At 61.0% G+C, this 15,521-nt stretch overlaps 2 protein-coding genes across 2 annotated transcripts in view; one reads left to right on the top strand and one right to left on the bottom strand.

Annotated features, from left to right (window-relative positions):
- Positions 1-3,538, top strand: part of LOXL3 (lysyl oxidase like 3) — a gene marked incomplete at its 5' end in the record, with an annotated part of 3,766 nt that extends 228 nt beyond the window's left edge. Inside the window, 8 exons of the mRNA XM_081998938.1 lie at positions 4-132; positions 294-449; positions 697-859; positions 1,104-1,347; positions 1,880-1,995; positions 2,123-2,259; positions 2,715-2,826; positions 3,094-3,538. Of these exons, the coding sequence (XP_081855064.1) occupies positions 4-132; positions 294-449; positions 697-859; positions 1,104-1,347; positions 1,880-1,995; positions 2,123-2,259; positions 2,715-2,826; positions 3,094-3,167 (1,131 nt within the window). The 3' untranslated portion in view covers positions 3,168-3,538. The remainder of the gene's footprint in view (positions 1-3; positions 133-293; positions 450-696; positions 860-1,103; positions 1,348-1,879; positions 1,996-2,122; positions 2,260-2,714; positions 2,827-3,093) is intronic.
- A 2,351-nt stretch (positions 3,539-5,889) lies between these two features.
- Positions 5,890-15,268, bottom strand: HTRA2 (HtrA serine peptidase 2; the record flags this gene model as incomplete). The annotated part of the gene is made up of 8 exons (XM_081999804.1): positions 5,890-6,106; positions 6,416-6,511; positions 10,687-10,756; positions 11,597-11,705; positions 12,162-12,194; positions 12,466-12,660; positions 12,731-12,935; positions 14,898-15,268. 8 exons carry the CDS (start codon positions 15,266-15,268, stop codon positions 5,941-5,943), a joined length of 1,245 nt encoding a protein of 414 aa, XP_081855930.1. The 3' UTR covers positions 5,890-5,940.
- Between the last annotated feature and the right edge of the window lie 253 nt (positions 15,269-15,521).

Genomic DNA, 15,521 nt, shown 5'->3' with positions numbered 1-15,521 from the left:
GAGGTGGCGGTGGGGGCTGGCGACGGGGACCAGCCCCGCTGGGGTCTGGTCTGCGGCGAAGGCTGGGGCACGCTGGAGGCGATGGTGGCCTGTCGCCAGCTGGGTCTGGGATTCGCTAACCACGGCTTACAAGTAGGTGCCAGTGCCAGCTTGGCCAGGGCAGCGAGCCAGCACCACCCCTGCTCCGCGGGGACAGGGATGGGGACAGGGATGGGGACAAGGGGCGGCTCGGGGACAGGGTGGGAGGCGGCGTGGCGTGGGGCGCCCGCTCACGGCCCCAGCGTTCCCCGCAGATCCGCCTAGCTGGCGGGAGGACAGCGTTTGAGGGCCGCGTGGAGGTGAAGCGAGGCAGTAAGTGGGGCGTGGTGTGCAGTGATGGCTGGACCACCAAGGAGGCGATGGTGGCCTGTCGCCAGCTCGGCCTGGGCTACTCCCTGCACGCAGTGACGGTAGGTGCCGGCGGGGAGGCCCTGGGTGACGCCCCGGTGAGCGCAGGCATGGGCGCTTCCCGGACGGGCTGTACGGGGACAAAGACACGTGGCCGCTCCGTGCCGCGGGACGAGGCCCTCGTGGGCAGCCTGGGCGTATGGGCAGGGCTGCGCTGCGGCGGGGTGCTGGCTGCAGCCTGGGCGAGTGCGAGCCGGGGCGCCCGCGGCAGCCAGCCCCGCCACCCAGCCTGTCTCGCCCTCTCCCCAGGAGACGTGGTACTGGGACGCCAGCAACGTGACGGAGATGGTGCTGAGCGGGGTGAAGTGCACCGGTCACGAGATGTCCCTGAGCCACTGCCGGCACCACGGCACCAGCCTGAGCTGCAGGAACACGGGCACGCGCTTCGCCGCAGGTGTCATCTGCTCCGAGAGTGAGCGGTGATGGGGTCTGCGGGCGGTGGTGCCGTGCGGCCAGGGGCTGCAGGCAACGGGCTTTGCAGGTGACGGGGGTGCAGGGTCAGCCTGTGCCCAGCCGAGGGGGAGGGCACGCGTTCCCGCGGCTGGCTCACCCCGCCTGCGCTGGGCGCAGGGCCCGTCCCCGCCGCTCGCCCCGTTCCTGCCGCCCACCGAGCAGCGGGGCGGCCGTCTGTCCCTGAGCAGCTGCCCGCTCCCCAGCCGCCTCCGACCTGCTGCTGCATGCCCCGCTGGTGCAGGAGACGGCGTACATCGAGGACCGGCCGCTGCACATGCTGTACTGCGCCGCCGAGGAGAACTGCCTCTCCAGCTCGGCCCGGCTGGCCAACTGGCCCTACGGGCACCGTCGCCTGCTCCGCTTCTCCTCCCAGATCCACAACAACGGCCGCGCCGACTTCCGCCCCAAGGCCGGCCGGCACTCCTGGGTCTGGCACGAGTGCCACCGGTGTGTGTGCGGCACAGGCGGGGGCAGGAGTGCAGGCAGGGGAACAGCCCGGGGCTGGGCTGGGGAGAGGTGACGGTGCTGCCGCGGTGGGCCAGGCAAGGGGGGGGGGTGAGGGTGACACCAGGTGAGGCAGCTGCTGCTGCCCAGGGTCCGATTTTGCCTGCTGTGGCTCTGGGGTGTGTCCCTGGATGAGCAGCTGAGGCTGGGGGCTCTGGGGGGCAGGGACGGGGCTGTGGGCTGTGCCCCACAGCTGAGCCCCCCTGCTTGCCTGGGCTGTCTGGCTGGGGACAGCTGTGTCCCTTCCCAGGGCAGGACTGAGCTCTGCTCGACCTCGCAGCGCTGCGGCCTCAGAGCGGGGGCTGTGGGGACCTTCTGCGACAGCAAGGGGCCGGGCAGGCGGCGGGGGGCTGCCACAGCGCAGGGCGAGTCTCCTGTCTGCTCCGTGGGTCCCCTCCTCCGCCCCGAGCGTCCCCTGAGCTCCCCAGCATCCGGGCGCTGGTGCAGCCGGGGCGCTGCGGGCTCCCTCTTGCAGGCACTACCACAGCATGGATATTTTCACCCATTACGACATCCTGACCCCCAACGGCACCAAAGTGGCAGAGGGACACAAGGCCAGCTTCTGCCTTGAGGACACCGAGTGCGAGGAAGGTGGGCGCCGCGAGGCTCTGCGTCCCGTCCCCAGCCACGGCGCATGCTGGGCCAGGCTGGGCGGGTGGCGCGGGGGCTGCATGGAGGGCTGCAGCAGCGACGAGCCGCGCTCTCTCCCTGCCTGCAGATGTGGCCAAGCGGTACGAGTGTGCCAACTTTGGGGAGCAGGGCATCACCGTGGGCTGCTGGGACCTGTACAGGCATGACATCGACTGCCAGTGGATCGACATCACTGACGTCAAGCCAGGCAACTACATCCTGCAGGTGCTGCAGCTGTGACGCCTCGGCCCCTCTTGCGACGCTCCCACATGCACCCCACCTCTGCCTCTGCTCTCGCAGATCCCCACGCACCCCAGCCACCCGGCCCCTCCCGACTCTTGGAGCAGCTGGGACCGCGGTGGGGCTGGTGGGGTGCGTTCTGGTGTGGGGCAGTGCCTGTCCTCATGCCCAGAGACGTGCAGGCCTTGCGCGGAAACCGCCGAGGCACACTTCAGCCCGCGTTTTGCTGCTCTGTCACCTGTGCACGATGACAGGGCCACCCCACTGCTGCGGCAGCCACTGGCTCCTCAGAGCCCTCCAGCGCATCCCACTGCAGCTGGGGAGACAAGTACTGCTGGGGTGGGGTGCTGGGGGCCGTGTCGCAGGCAGCAGCTCTGCCGAGGCCGGGCAGGCCAAGCTGACGGCGTGAGGCTGGGACCCTCACTGTCCGTGCCCCACAGGTCGTGATCAACCCCAACTTTGAGGTGGCAGAGAGCGACTTCACCAACAATGCCATGAAATGCAACTGCAAGTACGACGGGCACCGCATCTGGGTGCACAGCTGCCACATTGGTAACAGCCCTGGGACACGGCACGGGGGCGAGGGCACACTGGGGCAGGGGATGCCCTGTCAGGGCTGCGCCAGAAGGAGGGCGATGAGGGGGCTGCAGGAAGAAGTGGGGCTAGGGGTGGGCTGTGGGGCTTGGGGTGGGATGACAGGGCTGGCGGGGGGAGGGAGGGGCTGGGGGCTGGGGGGCAGCTGCGGTGGGAGCAGAGGTGCTGGCAGGGCAGGCGACGTGCAGCACCGGAGCCGACAGCTCTTGCCCTCTGCCCACCCAGGCGATGCGCTCAGCGAGGAGGCCAACAAGCGGTTTGAGCAGTACCCAGGTCAGCTCAACAACCAGATTTCGTAGGGCCCTGGCCCCCGGGGAGACAGGCATCTCCCTCCCTCACCCTGCACGGGTGGGAGGAAGCTGCTGGGGGCCAGCAGGGAGGCCTCATGCCCGGCACCGCTGCCACCGTGCCCTGCTGGGGACCGCCCGGGACTCACGGTCACCAGCTGCCCTTCCCCACCTCGGGGAGCTGGTGCTGGAGGCACTGCACACCTGCACCTCCCAGCCTGGGGCCACTACCCCGACCACTGGCCAGAAGACTCTGTGCCCATGTCCCCTGGGCTGCGGCACATGGGTACGGTCCATGAGGTCTTGTACCCGCCCTCTGCTCCCAGTCCTTGCTGACCCAGCTGCACCCCACCTCCTGCTCCCCCTTTCTGCCCCAGTCCCTCTCAGCCCCACAGCCTCCCCCAGGGGTCTGCCTTCAGCCAGCCCTAGGACCCACCACCCACACAGGGACTCACACCCCTGCACGGCCCCGGCTGAACCCCAGAGAGCCCCTTGTCCCCTGGGGATGGTGTGGCTGCCCCTGCCCAGGCAGCACTGCCTCCAGCTGCCCGGCAGCAGTTCCCACACCCATCTCTTAGTTGTAATTTTATTTTCTCTATAAAGTTGTCAGTTCTATTTCCCCCAACGGCTGCTGGGTCTTCTCTGAGGTAGGACGAGGAGCCTGGCAGGACCAGGACACACAGCACAGCTCATGCTGCAGGGCAGGATGGCACACTCCAGCAGACAGCATGGGAGCTGCCCCCCCATCCCCTGCCACCAATACGTGTGTGTGGGGCAAGGAAGCTCCCCCCAGCCCACACAGCCCTGGCTGGGCGAGGACCAGCCCCACAACAGTACCCAGGCAGCTGCCTGCACCACCCTCAGCCAGCGCTGGGCTAGGGAAAGACAGGATGGGGCCTTCCAGGAGAAGGTGGTGTGGGTGGGAGGACGGGGCCAGCAGGAGCCAAAGCATAGCTGCTCTGGCCCGACGCAGCCCCACGGCACTGCGCCGCAGGGAACAGGCGGGGCCACCTTGGTGCAGCAGGGATGTGGTGATGTGCTGGTTCCCCCACACCAGATGCAAGACAAATGTTATTGAGCAGAAATGCCACCATGGGGCTGTGACCCACAAGGATTGCAGTCTTGCAGCAGAGCAGGGCTGCCCCACCTGGCGTGGAGGGGGCAGAGAAAGAGGACATGACACGAGGGCAAAGGGAGGGACACCCTAGCTCCTGCAGCTCTCGCACCTCAGCCAGACACTCTGGTCCCACCTACAGCGGAGTAGCACTGAGAGGCAGCTTCAGGCACCTCCACGTTGCTGGGGGACAGTCCGCAGCCAGAGAGGAGGAGAGGGGCAGGCGGTGGCTGGGCCGGGGCGGAACCTGGCTCCAGGCAGTGGAAAGCGCTGCGGTCAGCACTGCCAGAGCAGCTATGCGAGAAACGCTGCCCGACGTCTCAGCTACTTCCCTTGCGAGCAGCCAGCTGGGGCTTGCCGGGGGGGCAAATTCCTCCGGCGAGGCCAGGGCTGCCTGAAAGGAGGCCTGTTCTCTGGGGCGGGAGGAGCGTGGTGGGGAGCAGCTTTGCCACAGCACCCCCAAGGAACTGTGCCTCTTTCATCTCCTAAAAATAACAGGCAGGGGCGAGGGCTCAGGAGCCCCGTCACGGGCAGGGCCTGGCTCAACATGCACATTCCTCACACCGGAGCTGGGCTGGACACAGCCCCTCAAGGCAGCCCTTGCCGCAGAGCTGCCTGCCTCCCACAGCCTCTGGCAGGGGCCGGAGCAGAGCAGGGGCTCTTCCAGGAAGGCAAGGAACAGACGGAGCTGCTCCTTCCCAGAAGGGCCGGCCGGGCTCTCGGCCACCAGCTGCAGAGCACAGGGAGGGCCCCAACTGTCCCCAGGGCCCGGGCTGCGTGCGTGGGAGAGCAGTGCTCCAGCACGGACAGACACCAGGCTGGGGGAGGGACAGGCAGTGCCAGCCTGGCACACATAGCCCTGGCCCCGGTTCCCACCTCTGGCTCTCCCGAACATGGGGGCAGTGAGATGCCACCCCAGCCACCTCAGAGTGCAGCATTGACACCCCTTTCACTATGGCCCGAAAAGCTGCTTCATGTGTGCAATGTGGATGCAGAGCTTAGAGCATTTCCAGTGCTCACAGTGGAAGCAATCTGGTGGGGCCAGACAGACATCTGCCACCTCCCTCTGGCCTCGTGGGCATAGCCACAGCAGCGAGCTCTGCCAGGGACCAGCTCAGCTGGCACCCCAGGGAGGCCAGGAAAGCCGCCCCAGCAAAGCCAGCCCCAGAGCAGCTCCAGGGCTGCTCTCAGCGCAGAGGAAGTGGTCTCACGAGCCACAGCTCAACGGGTGCCTGCATGTTACAGATGGAGAAGAATGGGATCCCAGCCTGTGTGTGTACTGAGTAGGTAGCAGGACACCTCTAACACCGAGAAGGTCCCTGGAGGCACAGCCCGTGTGCTCCCCCCCAGCTGGAAGGACTCGAGTGAGGACTGATAGGAGGGGCAGGGTCCCACACAGCCCAGCCTCCCCTATGCAACTGCCACTGCCACGGGAAGGAGGCCACAGGGCACTGGGGGTCCCTAGAAAAGTGCTTTATTTGAGTAGGGGGGAACGGTTGCACCATGAGTCCACCCAAGCACCGGGCCAGGCCCCCCTGCCTGGCCCCTTCCAGTCCTTCACAAGCTCTCAGTCTCTCCCTGACTGGCACACAGACACAGCTCAGTCCTGCGTCCTCGGCTCTCGGCCAGCACCGCCAGCCAGCGCCCACAGTGGGCTGCACGACAGCACCGCTACTCCGTGACCTCGGGGACAACGCTCACCAGCAAAGTGTCGTAACCACGCCGCACCAGCAAGGTCAGGCTCTGCTGCGTCCGTACTGCCTCGTATACATCCTCCGCACGGCGCGATGCCTGCCCGTTGATCTCCAGCACGACGTCACCTGCCTTCATCCCTGCCCTGTGGGGAGAAGGACGAGAGAAGTGCACAGTAGGCGAAGCAGACACTCAGTTTTGTCTTCCCAGAAGGAAGGAGAGCCAGGCGCTACAGGAGGCTTGGGCCGCCGCACCAGGCGTTCCTCCAGCCACACAGGTACCTGGGCCAACAGGACACCAAGCCTGGGCAAGGGTCACCAGTTGGTTCCTGCTGCAGACTGATGGCTGCGGGGCCCAAGCCCTGCTGCTCTGGAGCAAAAGTCAGAGCTAAATACATCCCATCCTGCATAGTTGCTCTCTCATGCCACCCCTCAAGGCACAGGGCAGCACTTACTGATGGGCTGGGGAGCCAATGATCACCTTGTGGATTAGCACTCCGTAGGAGACATCAGGGAAGCTGGGGTCACGCAGCTTCAGCTCAGCCAGGATGCTGCAGAGTAAAAATCAGCATCAGGTAAGGAGCTGGGAGGCAGAGCAGGGCTCCCACCCCACCATGGCTGCACAGGCTTGGAGACCATGGCGCAGAACCTCTCCCTCTGCGTCCCTGCATGCTGCTAAGCACAACCAACCAGCTGCAAACCCCAGGGGCACCCAAACACCACCATCTTCCTGTCAAAAATGAGAGGACAAAAGTCCTTACCGCGCCAGGGAGTGCTGGGAACTACCAGAGTAGCCGCCAGCTGGATCACAGCTGCTGGTGATGCACGTCCCCTGTCTGAGCAGCCCCACGTCAGACCTCCCTTCCTCGTATCAGACCTACTCCTCCCCTGCTGCAGTTTCACTTCTCTGCCTTTGGCGGGTAGGACACAGAACAAAAGCTATGCCCCCTCTTTTTGCCAGATGTGTCAAGCAGAGGTATACCCACATCTCTCCTCCGGAGTCCATAGAACAAACAATCCCAATTCTTCAATCTTCCCACAGATTAGGTTTTCTAAATGTAGCTTAAATTCTGCACCTCTCCCTGCTCCTCTCTGGACTCCCTCCAACCATTCCTCACCCCTCCTGAAAGCATCCAGAACCGGACACAGCGCTCCAGCTGGATCTCACCAGAGCCGTGCATCGTGTAAGCTGCATTCCTCAAAAACACATCCCTCAAACACTGTGCATCAGCTCTGATCCACTGCAGCCCCAGGAATTCTCATGGTCTCTCTGTCCAGCTCCTTGTGCTCCTCATCAGGTACCTGTTCAGTCACTTATGGCTCTCCACTTTGCAATGGTCCTTGCTGGGCTCTACTGTACTTTTTCACAGACCTTTGCAAGCAGCCATCCCTTCTTGATTCCACAGGATCACAGCATGGTTGATGTTGGAAGGGACCTCTTGAGATCATCTAGCCCAACCCCCCTGCTCAAGCAGGCTCAAAGCAGGTTGCCCAGGACTGTGTCCGGTCAGGTTTTGAGTATCTCCAAGGTTGGAGACTCTCCGACCTCTCCAGGCAACTTGTGCCAGGCTTTGACCACTCTCCTCACAGTAAACAAGTGATTCCTTGTGTTCAAATGGAATCTCAGGTGTTTCAGTTTGTGCCCGTTGCCTCTTGTCCTGTCACTGGGCACGCCTGACAGAACTATCGATCTGACATGGTCTGCACGTTTACTCAGTCAAGCCTGCTTCTTCGCCTCAGTCACTAAGGCTGAACAAGACATGCCCTTATGCAGGTCTCCATACAAACATAGTAAATGTGTGATTTTGGGCTACACAGCACGATGTGCGGCTGCACCTGGTTGTGGTGGGTTGTTGACCCGGGATGGCAGGTAAGTCCCCACCCAGTTGCCCGGTCACTCCCCCAGCAGGGCAGGGCACTCCCCCAGCAGGGCAGGGGAAAGAATTTGGAGGGCAAAAGCAAGAAAACTTGTGGGTCTAGATAAAGCTGGTTTAACAGGCAAAGAAAGAAAAGAAAAAAAAAGATAAGTGATGCAAATGCACTCACTGCCCACCTCCCACCAGCAGACTGATGCCCAGCCAATCCCCGAGCAACGGCTGCCTTGGAAAAACTCCCTCCAGTTTTACTGCTGAGCACGACGTCATACGGCACGGTCAGTTCAGGTCAGCTGTCCCGGCTGCGCCCCCTCCCTGTGGTTGTCGAGTGAGAAACAGGGCAGGTCTTGGTGCCAAGTAAGTTCCGTTCAGCAACAGCTAAAACGTCTGCGTGCTACCAACAGTTTTGGTCACAGATCTAACACGCAGCACCACGTGGGCTACTATGAAGAAAATTACTCCATCCCACAGACCCAGTCCGCAGGTCAGTCAGAAGAGGGGTCCATCTTCCCCACCACCCTATCACCGACAACGCCAGCTGTGGACGAGATAGTTCCCCAGATGCCTAGGGCCTCCAGCTGCCGGGCTCACGAAGCCCCTGAGCTGTAACGCTGCATCTTTGCATTTGAAAGGCAGTAAGGTTTTTCTTCTGTAAAGTTTTCTAGTTGCTCTTTTGAACCCTACACCACCAGCAAGTTCTATCACACATTGCATGAAGAACCAACCCATGCTTTGGACGCCCCTCTAGTAACACCCCAAACCAGCAACACACACCAGCAGCAGTTTCATGTAGAATTTGCTCCAAATAATCAGTATCTTTTTCCTTTGTTGTTTTCACAATCATTGCTCAGTCCCTACTTACTCCATGCTGCAACATGACCGCAGAAGGCTGTGCTAGCCACGGCCCTGTCTCTTCCTCTGGCTTTTTGTGACCAGGGCAAGGGTACATATGAGCTCTGCCACAGCTGAGCCCAAAGCCACTGGCACCCCCCCATTGCCTTGGGGCAGCAGAGCAAAGGCCTGGTGTCTCAGGAAGCTCCTGCCTGCCAGACAATCTGTGCAGCAGGACCAGGATGCCAAGGAGTTTGTACCCAACATGGACCTTCTTCGTCCTGTGCCAGGGCAAGTTTCTAGCCTTTCAAACGAGCATGTTCAGACAGCGTAGCCACCTGATTCCAAGGTGAGCAATCCCTTGTTAGGAGATGTTCCCAGCAACTGAGCACAAACAAGCCTTGCAGTCAGATGGTTTCCCAGGACCAGCTGCCAGACCGCTCACTGGCTGTGCTGAAGCTGGACCCCACGTCCTAAGCCCTTCATGCTTCTTCCCCGACAAGACACTGTCCTGCATGCCTGTGCAGTGCCGCACGAGGAGGCTGGGCTCCCACATCCCACAGCTTTTGCTGAGTAGCAGCACCATCTACTGGGCATGCCCGCAATGCTGACTGTTCCCCCACCCACTCCACTACCCCGAACCTCAGGAGGCACAGAGCCTCTGCTCCTCCATTTGTGTCCCAAGCAGGAACCCCAGAGACCTCTCCTGATGTCCAGAGGTGCAGGCACCCCACAAACCCAACCAACACATAGCAGCCACGAGTTTTAGGAGGGCAGAGCACAGCCCTGAGAGGTGTTTCTGCCAAGCACGCTATGACCACCAACACCAGCAACGTGCTGAGCCCCAAGAGTGGTCTCTTGAAAAAAGGCTGCAAGAGCCAAGGAACCAGAGCAGGCACTCTGTTCTTCAAAAGAGAACTGCTCTCAGAGGTGAGAGTGCAGGTCCAGCATGCTCCTAACACATGCATTTGCTGCCTCTAGGAGGCTGCTGGCAGGCATTCAGGTACAGCTCCTGCAGCAATTCCCTCCCAGGGCTCGCAGCCCTGAGCAGAGCTCTGTGCAGGCCTGACCAGGGCTGCCCAGCCCTCAGCAGGGCACAGCTGCCACTGCCCACGGGGCACCTGTCTCGGGGTGCTTGGCCGGCAACCAAGGCCACAGGCACTTCTTGGGCATGAGCTGAAGCGAGGGCAGCAGGTGATCCTTCTATCAGACCCAAGGAGGTTGTCTGCCCGCAGACCTCTTTGCTGACCAGAGCATTCCTTGAGATGCAGAGGTAACACAATGCCCTTCCCAAGCCACAGCCATAAGGGTGAACAGTCTCAGCCCCACAAGAAGTCACGCTCTCCCCACTTGCCAGTGCTGTACTGGTCAGTACCATGATGACTTGTCTCCAGAGGCAGCACCCAGCCTTCCTCCTGAAACCCAGGAGCCCCACACCCCCTGAGTGGCAGCCACGCTGTGTGTGCCAACAGAGTCTGCTCTCCTACCTGTTTGCTTCCTCCCTCAGTTGACCCTACTGCAGGCAAGTTTGCCATTTCTTATCCTGAAAGTCCCATATTTTAGAACTGTTTCTGCACCACAGCCATTCACCTGGTTAGATCCCTTCTCCCAGAGAGTAAAACTTGCCCAACTGTTTCACCATACCTTTCAGTTGGCATGTTGCGTATCTATTAATTACACAATGTTTCTGGTAGCTTTTCATTCATGCTGTGTTGCAAGGGCTCTATCAACTCCTCCCAATGACAATTACAGACTGATCTAGCACTCCAGGGAGGTAGGTTCAGGGACCTTTTATCTGCTTACAGATTCTACCACAAGCGTAGAAACTTGCAAGCTTCTAATTTACCTCTGACACAGCCTAGAGTCTAAACACAACACGAGCACAAAGAAATTTGAGAGTAAATGCTTAAGTATGAAAACTCCCAAAAACAGGCACTCTCAGTTAGTTTGGAAGATCCCATCACACTGTCACCACGCCCCAACACCAGCGGTGTGCTGGCCCCTGACCTTAGAACACATACCTTGGTGTAAGAGTCAGCATCATCACCCCTATGTAACGGCGCTTTGTCTCTGTATTGCCAAACCAAGAGCCTGTTGAAGGAAAAGACACCAAATGACAAGGCTGAAAACAGACACGCACTCAGAACAGCGCTGGGCTGAGCCAGTCGAGTCACAAAGCCCACAGACCTCAAGGCAGACATCATGCAGAGGGAGTATTCTGACTCCCTACCAACAGCTTATTTAAGTTCAATTTACCAGTGAGAGCTTTATAGGTATTGCATACTTTGCTTCCCTGGTTTGAGTTGTCTTTTTTTGACTGAGAATATCGCTCCACAGTGTCAACATGAGAACCAGATAGCAAGAGTGTGCATTAAAAAAATTATAAAAACACAAAGGAATAAAGAGGCAATGTTCTACACAACTAAGTTAACTATTTGTCCTTTACGATACAGCTGAACCCCGCACTAGCATTTCCATTAGCCACAAGGCTAAGTAGCCCTCGGTTTCCAGGTTATCCTTTCCCCTTATGAACACCAACAAATGGTCCAGTGATTTTCCCATATGTTGGGATCTAATGAAAAGTAGCAATGGACACACACACACAAAAATCCTTACCAACTCCTGGGGACTTAAGTGCAAGCTACTTGGGACACTTTAAAAGTCTTTATCTGCAGCAGATGCAGGCCAGCATCCTCCTTGCAGTTTGCTAGGCCCCTGTGGGCAGGGAAGTAGCAGCACAGCTTTCTCAGGGCAGATGGGAGGTTCATGCCAGATGGGAGAATCTTCCTGCCTCCAAAGATTCTTTCTCCTTCTCTGCTCTCCCTTCTCTCAGAAGGGCCTGGAGCCCAGCTGTGCCAGAGCTTCCCTCTTTCCTCCTCCTCTTTCTGGCCTCCTTCCCCCAAGACCAGAGCAGCGAGGCATGCAACTCACTTTTGCGCTGCTCCTCCTTTTGCAGGAACTTCCGCAGTCGGTCCGAGGGGATGGCAAAAGAGATGCCTGATGTCACCTTCATAGTGTTCACTCCAATCACTTCGCCATCCTGCAGGGGAAAGGGCACTGTGCTATCCCGCCTGCATCACTGTGGAGAGGAGGAAAACTACTGTGCAAGCCTGGAGTCCCGCCTGTGCGCCCATCGCTTCCCAGCTTGCTGTTTCAGCAGCCTGCCCGGCCCTGCTGGGGCTGGGCAGGGACTGGTCCCACAGGCTGCAGCCCACGCAGCACCTCCCTCTGCCCTGCCAGCATCAGCCAAGCGGCCTCACCAGGGCAGGGCTCGGCTCTGCCACGCCAGAGTCCCGTGGGCTCAGGCTCCCCGAAACACGCTGCACAGGGTGCCCACACTGGGCTGATCCCCTGCCCCACCTCACAAGGAGCCTGGAGCATGTACAGTCCCTCCCTCACGGCAGCTTTAAGCACGCACAAGTGCTCCCACCGAGCGGTGCCGAGCCCCAAGGGGCACATCTTCACCCCAGCCAGCGAGGGTGCAAGCAGAACTTACCAGGTTGACGAGGGGGCCCCCAGAGTTCCCGAACTGCAGGAGAGGAGAGAGCAGTAAAGAGGCAATGAAAACATCCTCGGACAGCAGGACCCGCGGCAGGGAGGCAGAGTCCAGTGAACAGGGTCAGGCCGAGAAACGCAGTCAGTGCCCAGGGTGACCAGCCAGATTCCCTTCATCTCCCAGTGCTCTGTGTCCAGCCTTCTCTGACCTCACGGCACCCACAGCCCTTCCCCAGCTCCCCCCTCCCCAAAGAGAGCAGCCAGGATGAGGTGCCAACCCGCCGTGCACCGCAAGGTCCCCTTACATCAATAGCAGCATCAGTCTGGATGTACTCCATGTCAGAGGCGGTCAGGCCCAGCTCCCGGCTGCCCCGCTGGGCAGAGCTGACGATGCCGGAGGTGATGGTGTTCTGCAGGGCGAACGGGCTGCCCATGGCCACCACGAACTCTCCCTGCCGCACCTCGGAGGAGCGCCCAAGGGGCAGGGTGGGCAGCGGGTGCTGGAAGAGAGAAGGATGGTTAGCAGATGGGAGGGAACGAAAGGAGTGTCTCCACAGCCTTGATGCACACCTTAGGCTTGATCTTGATGGTGGCGATGTCTGCAACCTGGTCCACGTCCTGCACCACAGCATCATACTGCTCGCCACTGGCCAGCTTCACCCGCACACGCCGCCGGTTGGCCACCACATGTGCGTTGGTCACAATGAGCCCATCCGGAGACACCAGGAAACCCGAGCCATTAGAGATGGGCACATCACGGCCCGAAAAGGGATGCCTGCAAGGTGGGCACAGGTCAGGGACAGGTGCAGGGACCCTGAGGGGACTGGCGGGGACTCTGGGGAGGGCTGGCAAGTGCCAGGCAAACTGGGTGGCCCAGACTGGTAGGCCTGGAAAGCAGCATGGGACAGTGAGGATGTCTGGGCAACAGCTCGACGCGGGGCACTCCTTCACTTCCCCATGAAAGGTCCCCGTCTTGAGAGTCTGCACAAGCACACACGCAACAGGGGCACAAGCAGGAAGAATCAGGAGTCCAGGCACAACTGCAAAGGTACGATCCTGCTGGGACTATGGAGGTACAGTGGGAAGCTTACGTGAGTGGAGAGCTGCAACGGAGGATGCAGGCTCTTTGAGAAAGAGCAGCAAGGAAGTAAGTAGGAGGGGCAAGCAGCCTGAACACACAGAGCCTTGCCTCGGAGCAGGTAAAAACCACCTGGGAGGTGGTGGTAACATCTTCTGTAGACAGCTAGAGGAAGACTCACTATTGCAAGCCCTGGTGCCCATGAGGGACAGCAATCACTCTGACCTCTGCGGGAAGGCCTAGTGCCACAAGACACAGAAAAGGCTAAGGTGATCGGTGCCTTTTGGCCTTGTTCCTTGAGACTTCCAAGTCCCCCTGCCCTGAGGCAGTCTGTGGGAATCCAGCATTACACAGATCAAGGGAGGGATCACTGAAGCCAACTGGACACGCACAACTCCATGGCACTAGATGGGACACACACGAGAGGGATAGCTGGTGTCCTTGTGAGCGCTCCGATGTCACAGTGGTAAAGGGGGGCTCTTAATATCTGGAAAAAGGCAAAGCTCACACCAGCCTGCAAGATTGCCAAGAAGGAAGGTCCTGAAAACTGCAGGTCAGTCAGCTTTGTCCCCATCTCTGGGAAAGTTATGGAGCAAACACTGCCAGAAACCAACTCCCAGCACACAAGAAGGTGACTGGGAGCAGCCAGCACAGACTTACCAACGGCAAATCACAGCTGACCAACCTGGCTGGCTTCTGAAGTCAGATGAGTGGCTGTGCAGATAAGGAGTGAGCAGCATAAAGGGTGATACTGTTTAGCTTAAGCAGGCTTTCAGCATGGTCTCCCGTGGTACCCTTCTAGCCATGCAGGTGACATGCCAGCTGATAATCGGGTAAGGTGAATGGAAAATTGGCTGGAACGCCAAGGCCCAAGTCCAGCTGGCGGTCAGCTACTAACACCATGCCTCAGGAACTGAGAGAAGGGCTAATGCCATTTAACATCTTTCATGTTCATGAACAGGAGGATGGGACACTGCACACACTCAGCAAGCCTGCAGGTGACACCACACTGGAGGGAGCGGTCAGCAAGCTGAAAAGCAGAGCTACTATTCAGAGTTGCCTTGACAGGCTGGAGACGCAGGATGACAAGAATGTTATGGAGTTTAAAGGTAAATGCAAAGTCATGCTCCTGGGATAGAGTAATCCCGCGCCACAGGACAGCCTGGGGCCACTGCCTAGAAGGCAGCTTTGCCAAAACAGTCCTGGACAAGAAAGTGGCAGTGCGGCAGCGGCATGGCCCTGTGGCAAAGGCCAACCATGTGCCGGCTGCGTGCACAGGCAGCGGGGCGAGGGGACAGATCCGTCCCTCCCATGGCACTCGTGGAACCCCACCCCGATGCCGTGCCCAGCTGACGCTGCCTAGGACAGTAGATGGGACGGTCGCGGGAGAGGCCAGCAGAGGCCCTGGAGGTCGCCGGGGCTGGGGGCTGCACTGTGCAAGGAGGCTGGGAGAGGGGGACTGTGCAGCCGTGAGGACAGGGAGGGCCGGGGGATCCCTCCCTGGGGGGTGCGGGGAGGATGCGGCCAGACACTTCTGGGAAGGGCAGGGCGGGAGGGGACCGGGGCAGGGTCAAGGGGCAAACTTCCGCGCCGGGTAGCGGGAAGCCGGCCCCGCGCGGGCTGCGGGCCGGGCCGGGCGCGCCCGCCCGGTGCCAGTACCTGCCCACGATTTCCACGTAGACCAGCGCGGGCGCCGTCTTCTCCACCACGTCGGCGATGAAGTTGAAGGCGGCGCGGGGCGAGGCGGGCGGCGGCGGGGCGGGCACGGCGGCGCGCAGCGCGGGCAGCGCGGGCCGGCGGCCCTCGCCCTCCCGGGCCCACAGCAGCACCAGCGCCGCTGCCCCAGCGCCCAGTGCCGCCGCCAGCGCCCGGCCTCCGGCGGATGAAGGAGGAGGAGGAGGAGGAGGAAGAGGAGGAGGAGGAGGAGGAGGCGGGGGTGGAGGGGCCTCGGCAGCCCCGCACAGCGCGCGGCACCAACGCAGCGCGTCCGGCCGCAGCTGGACCCGCGACCACCGCGCCAGCGCCGCCATGCTGCTCCAGCGCCCGCGCCGCGGGGCACGCTGGGAGTCGCAGTCCTGAGGTGGCCGCCTACCCGCCGCGGGGCACGCTGGGAGGTGTAGTCCCGCCGCGAGCCGCGCCCGTAGCCGTAAGACGGCCGCCGGCGGGCAAAGGGCAGGGAGGCTTTGCGGTGAGGGCAACGGTGAGGGCCTGTTGGATCTGCCAACCGCCCTCCCTGCGTCGCCGGCCCTCGAAGGCCCGCGGCGAGAAGGAGGGAGCAGGGGG

This window comes from Phaethon aethereus (assembly GCF_964289735.1).
Source record: "Phaethon aethereus genome assembly, chromosome: 4".
Taxonomy (NCBI): domain Eukaryota; kingdom Metazoa; phylum Chordata; class Aves; order Phaethontiformes; family Phaethontidae; genus Phaethon; species Phaethon aethereus.
This window is presented reverse-complemented; position numbering and strand designations above follow the sequence as displayed.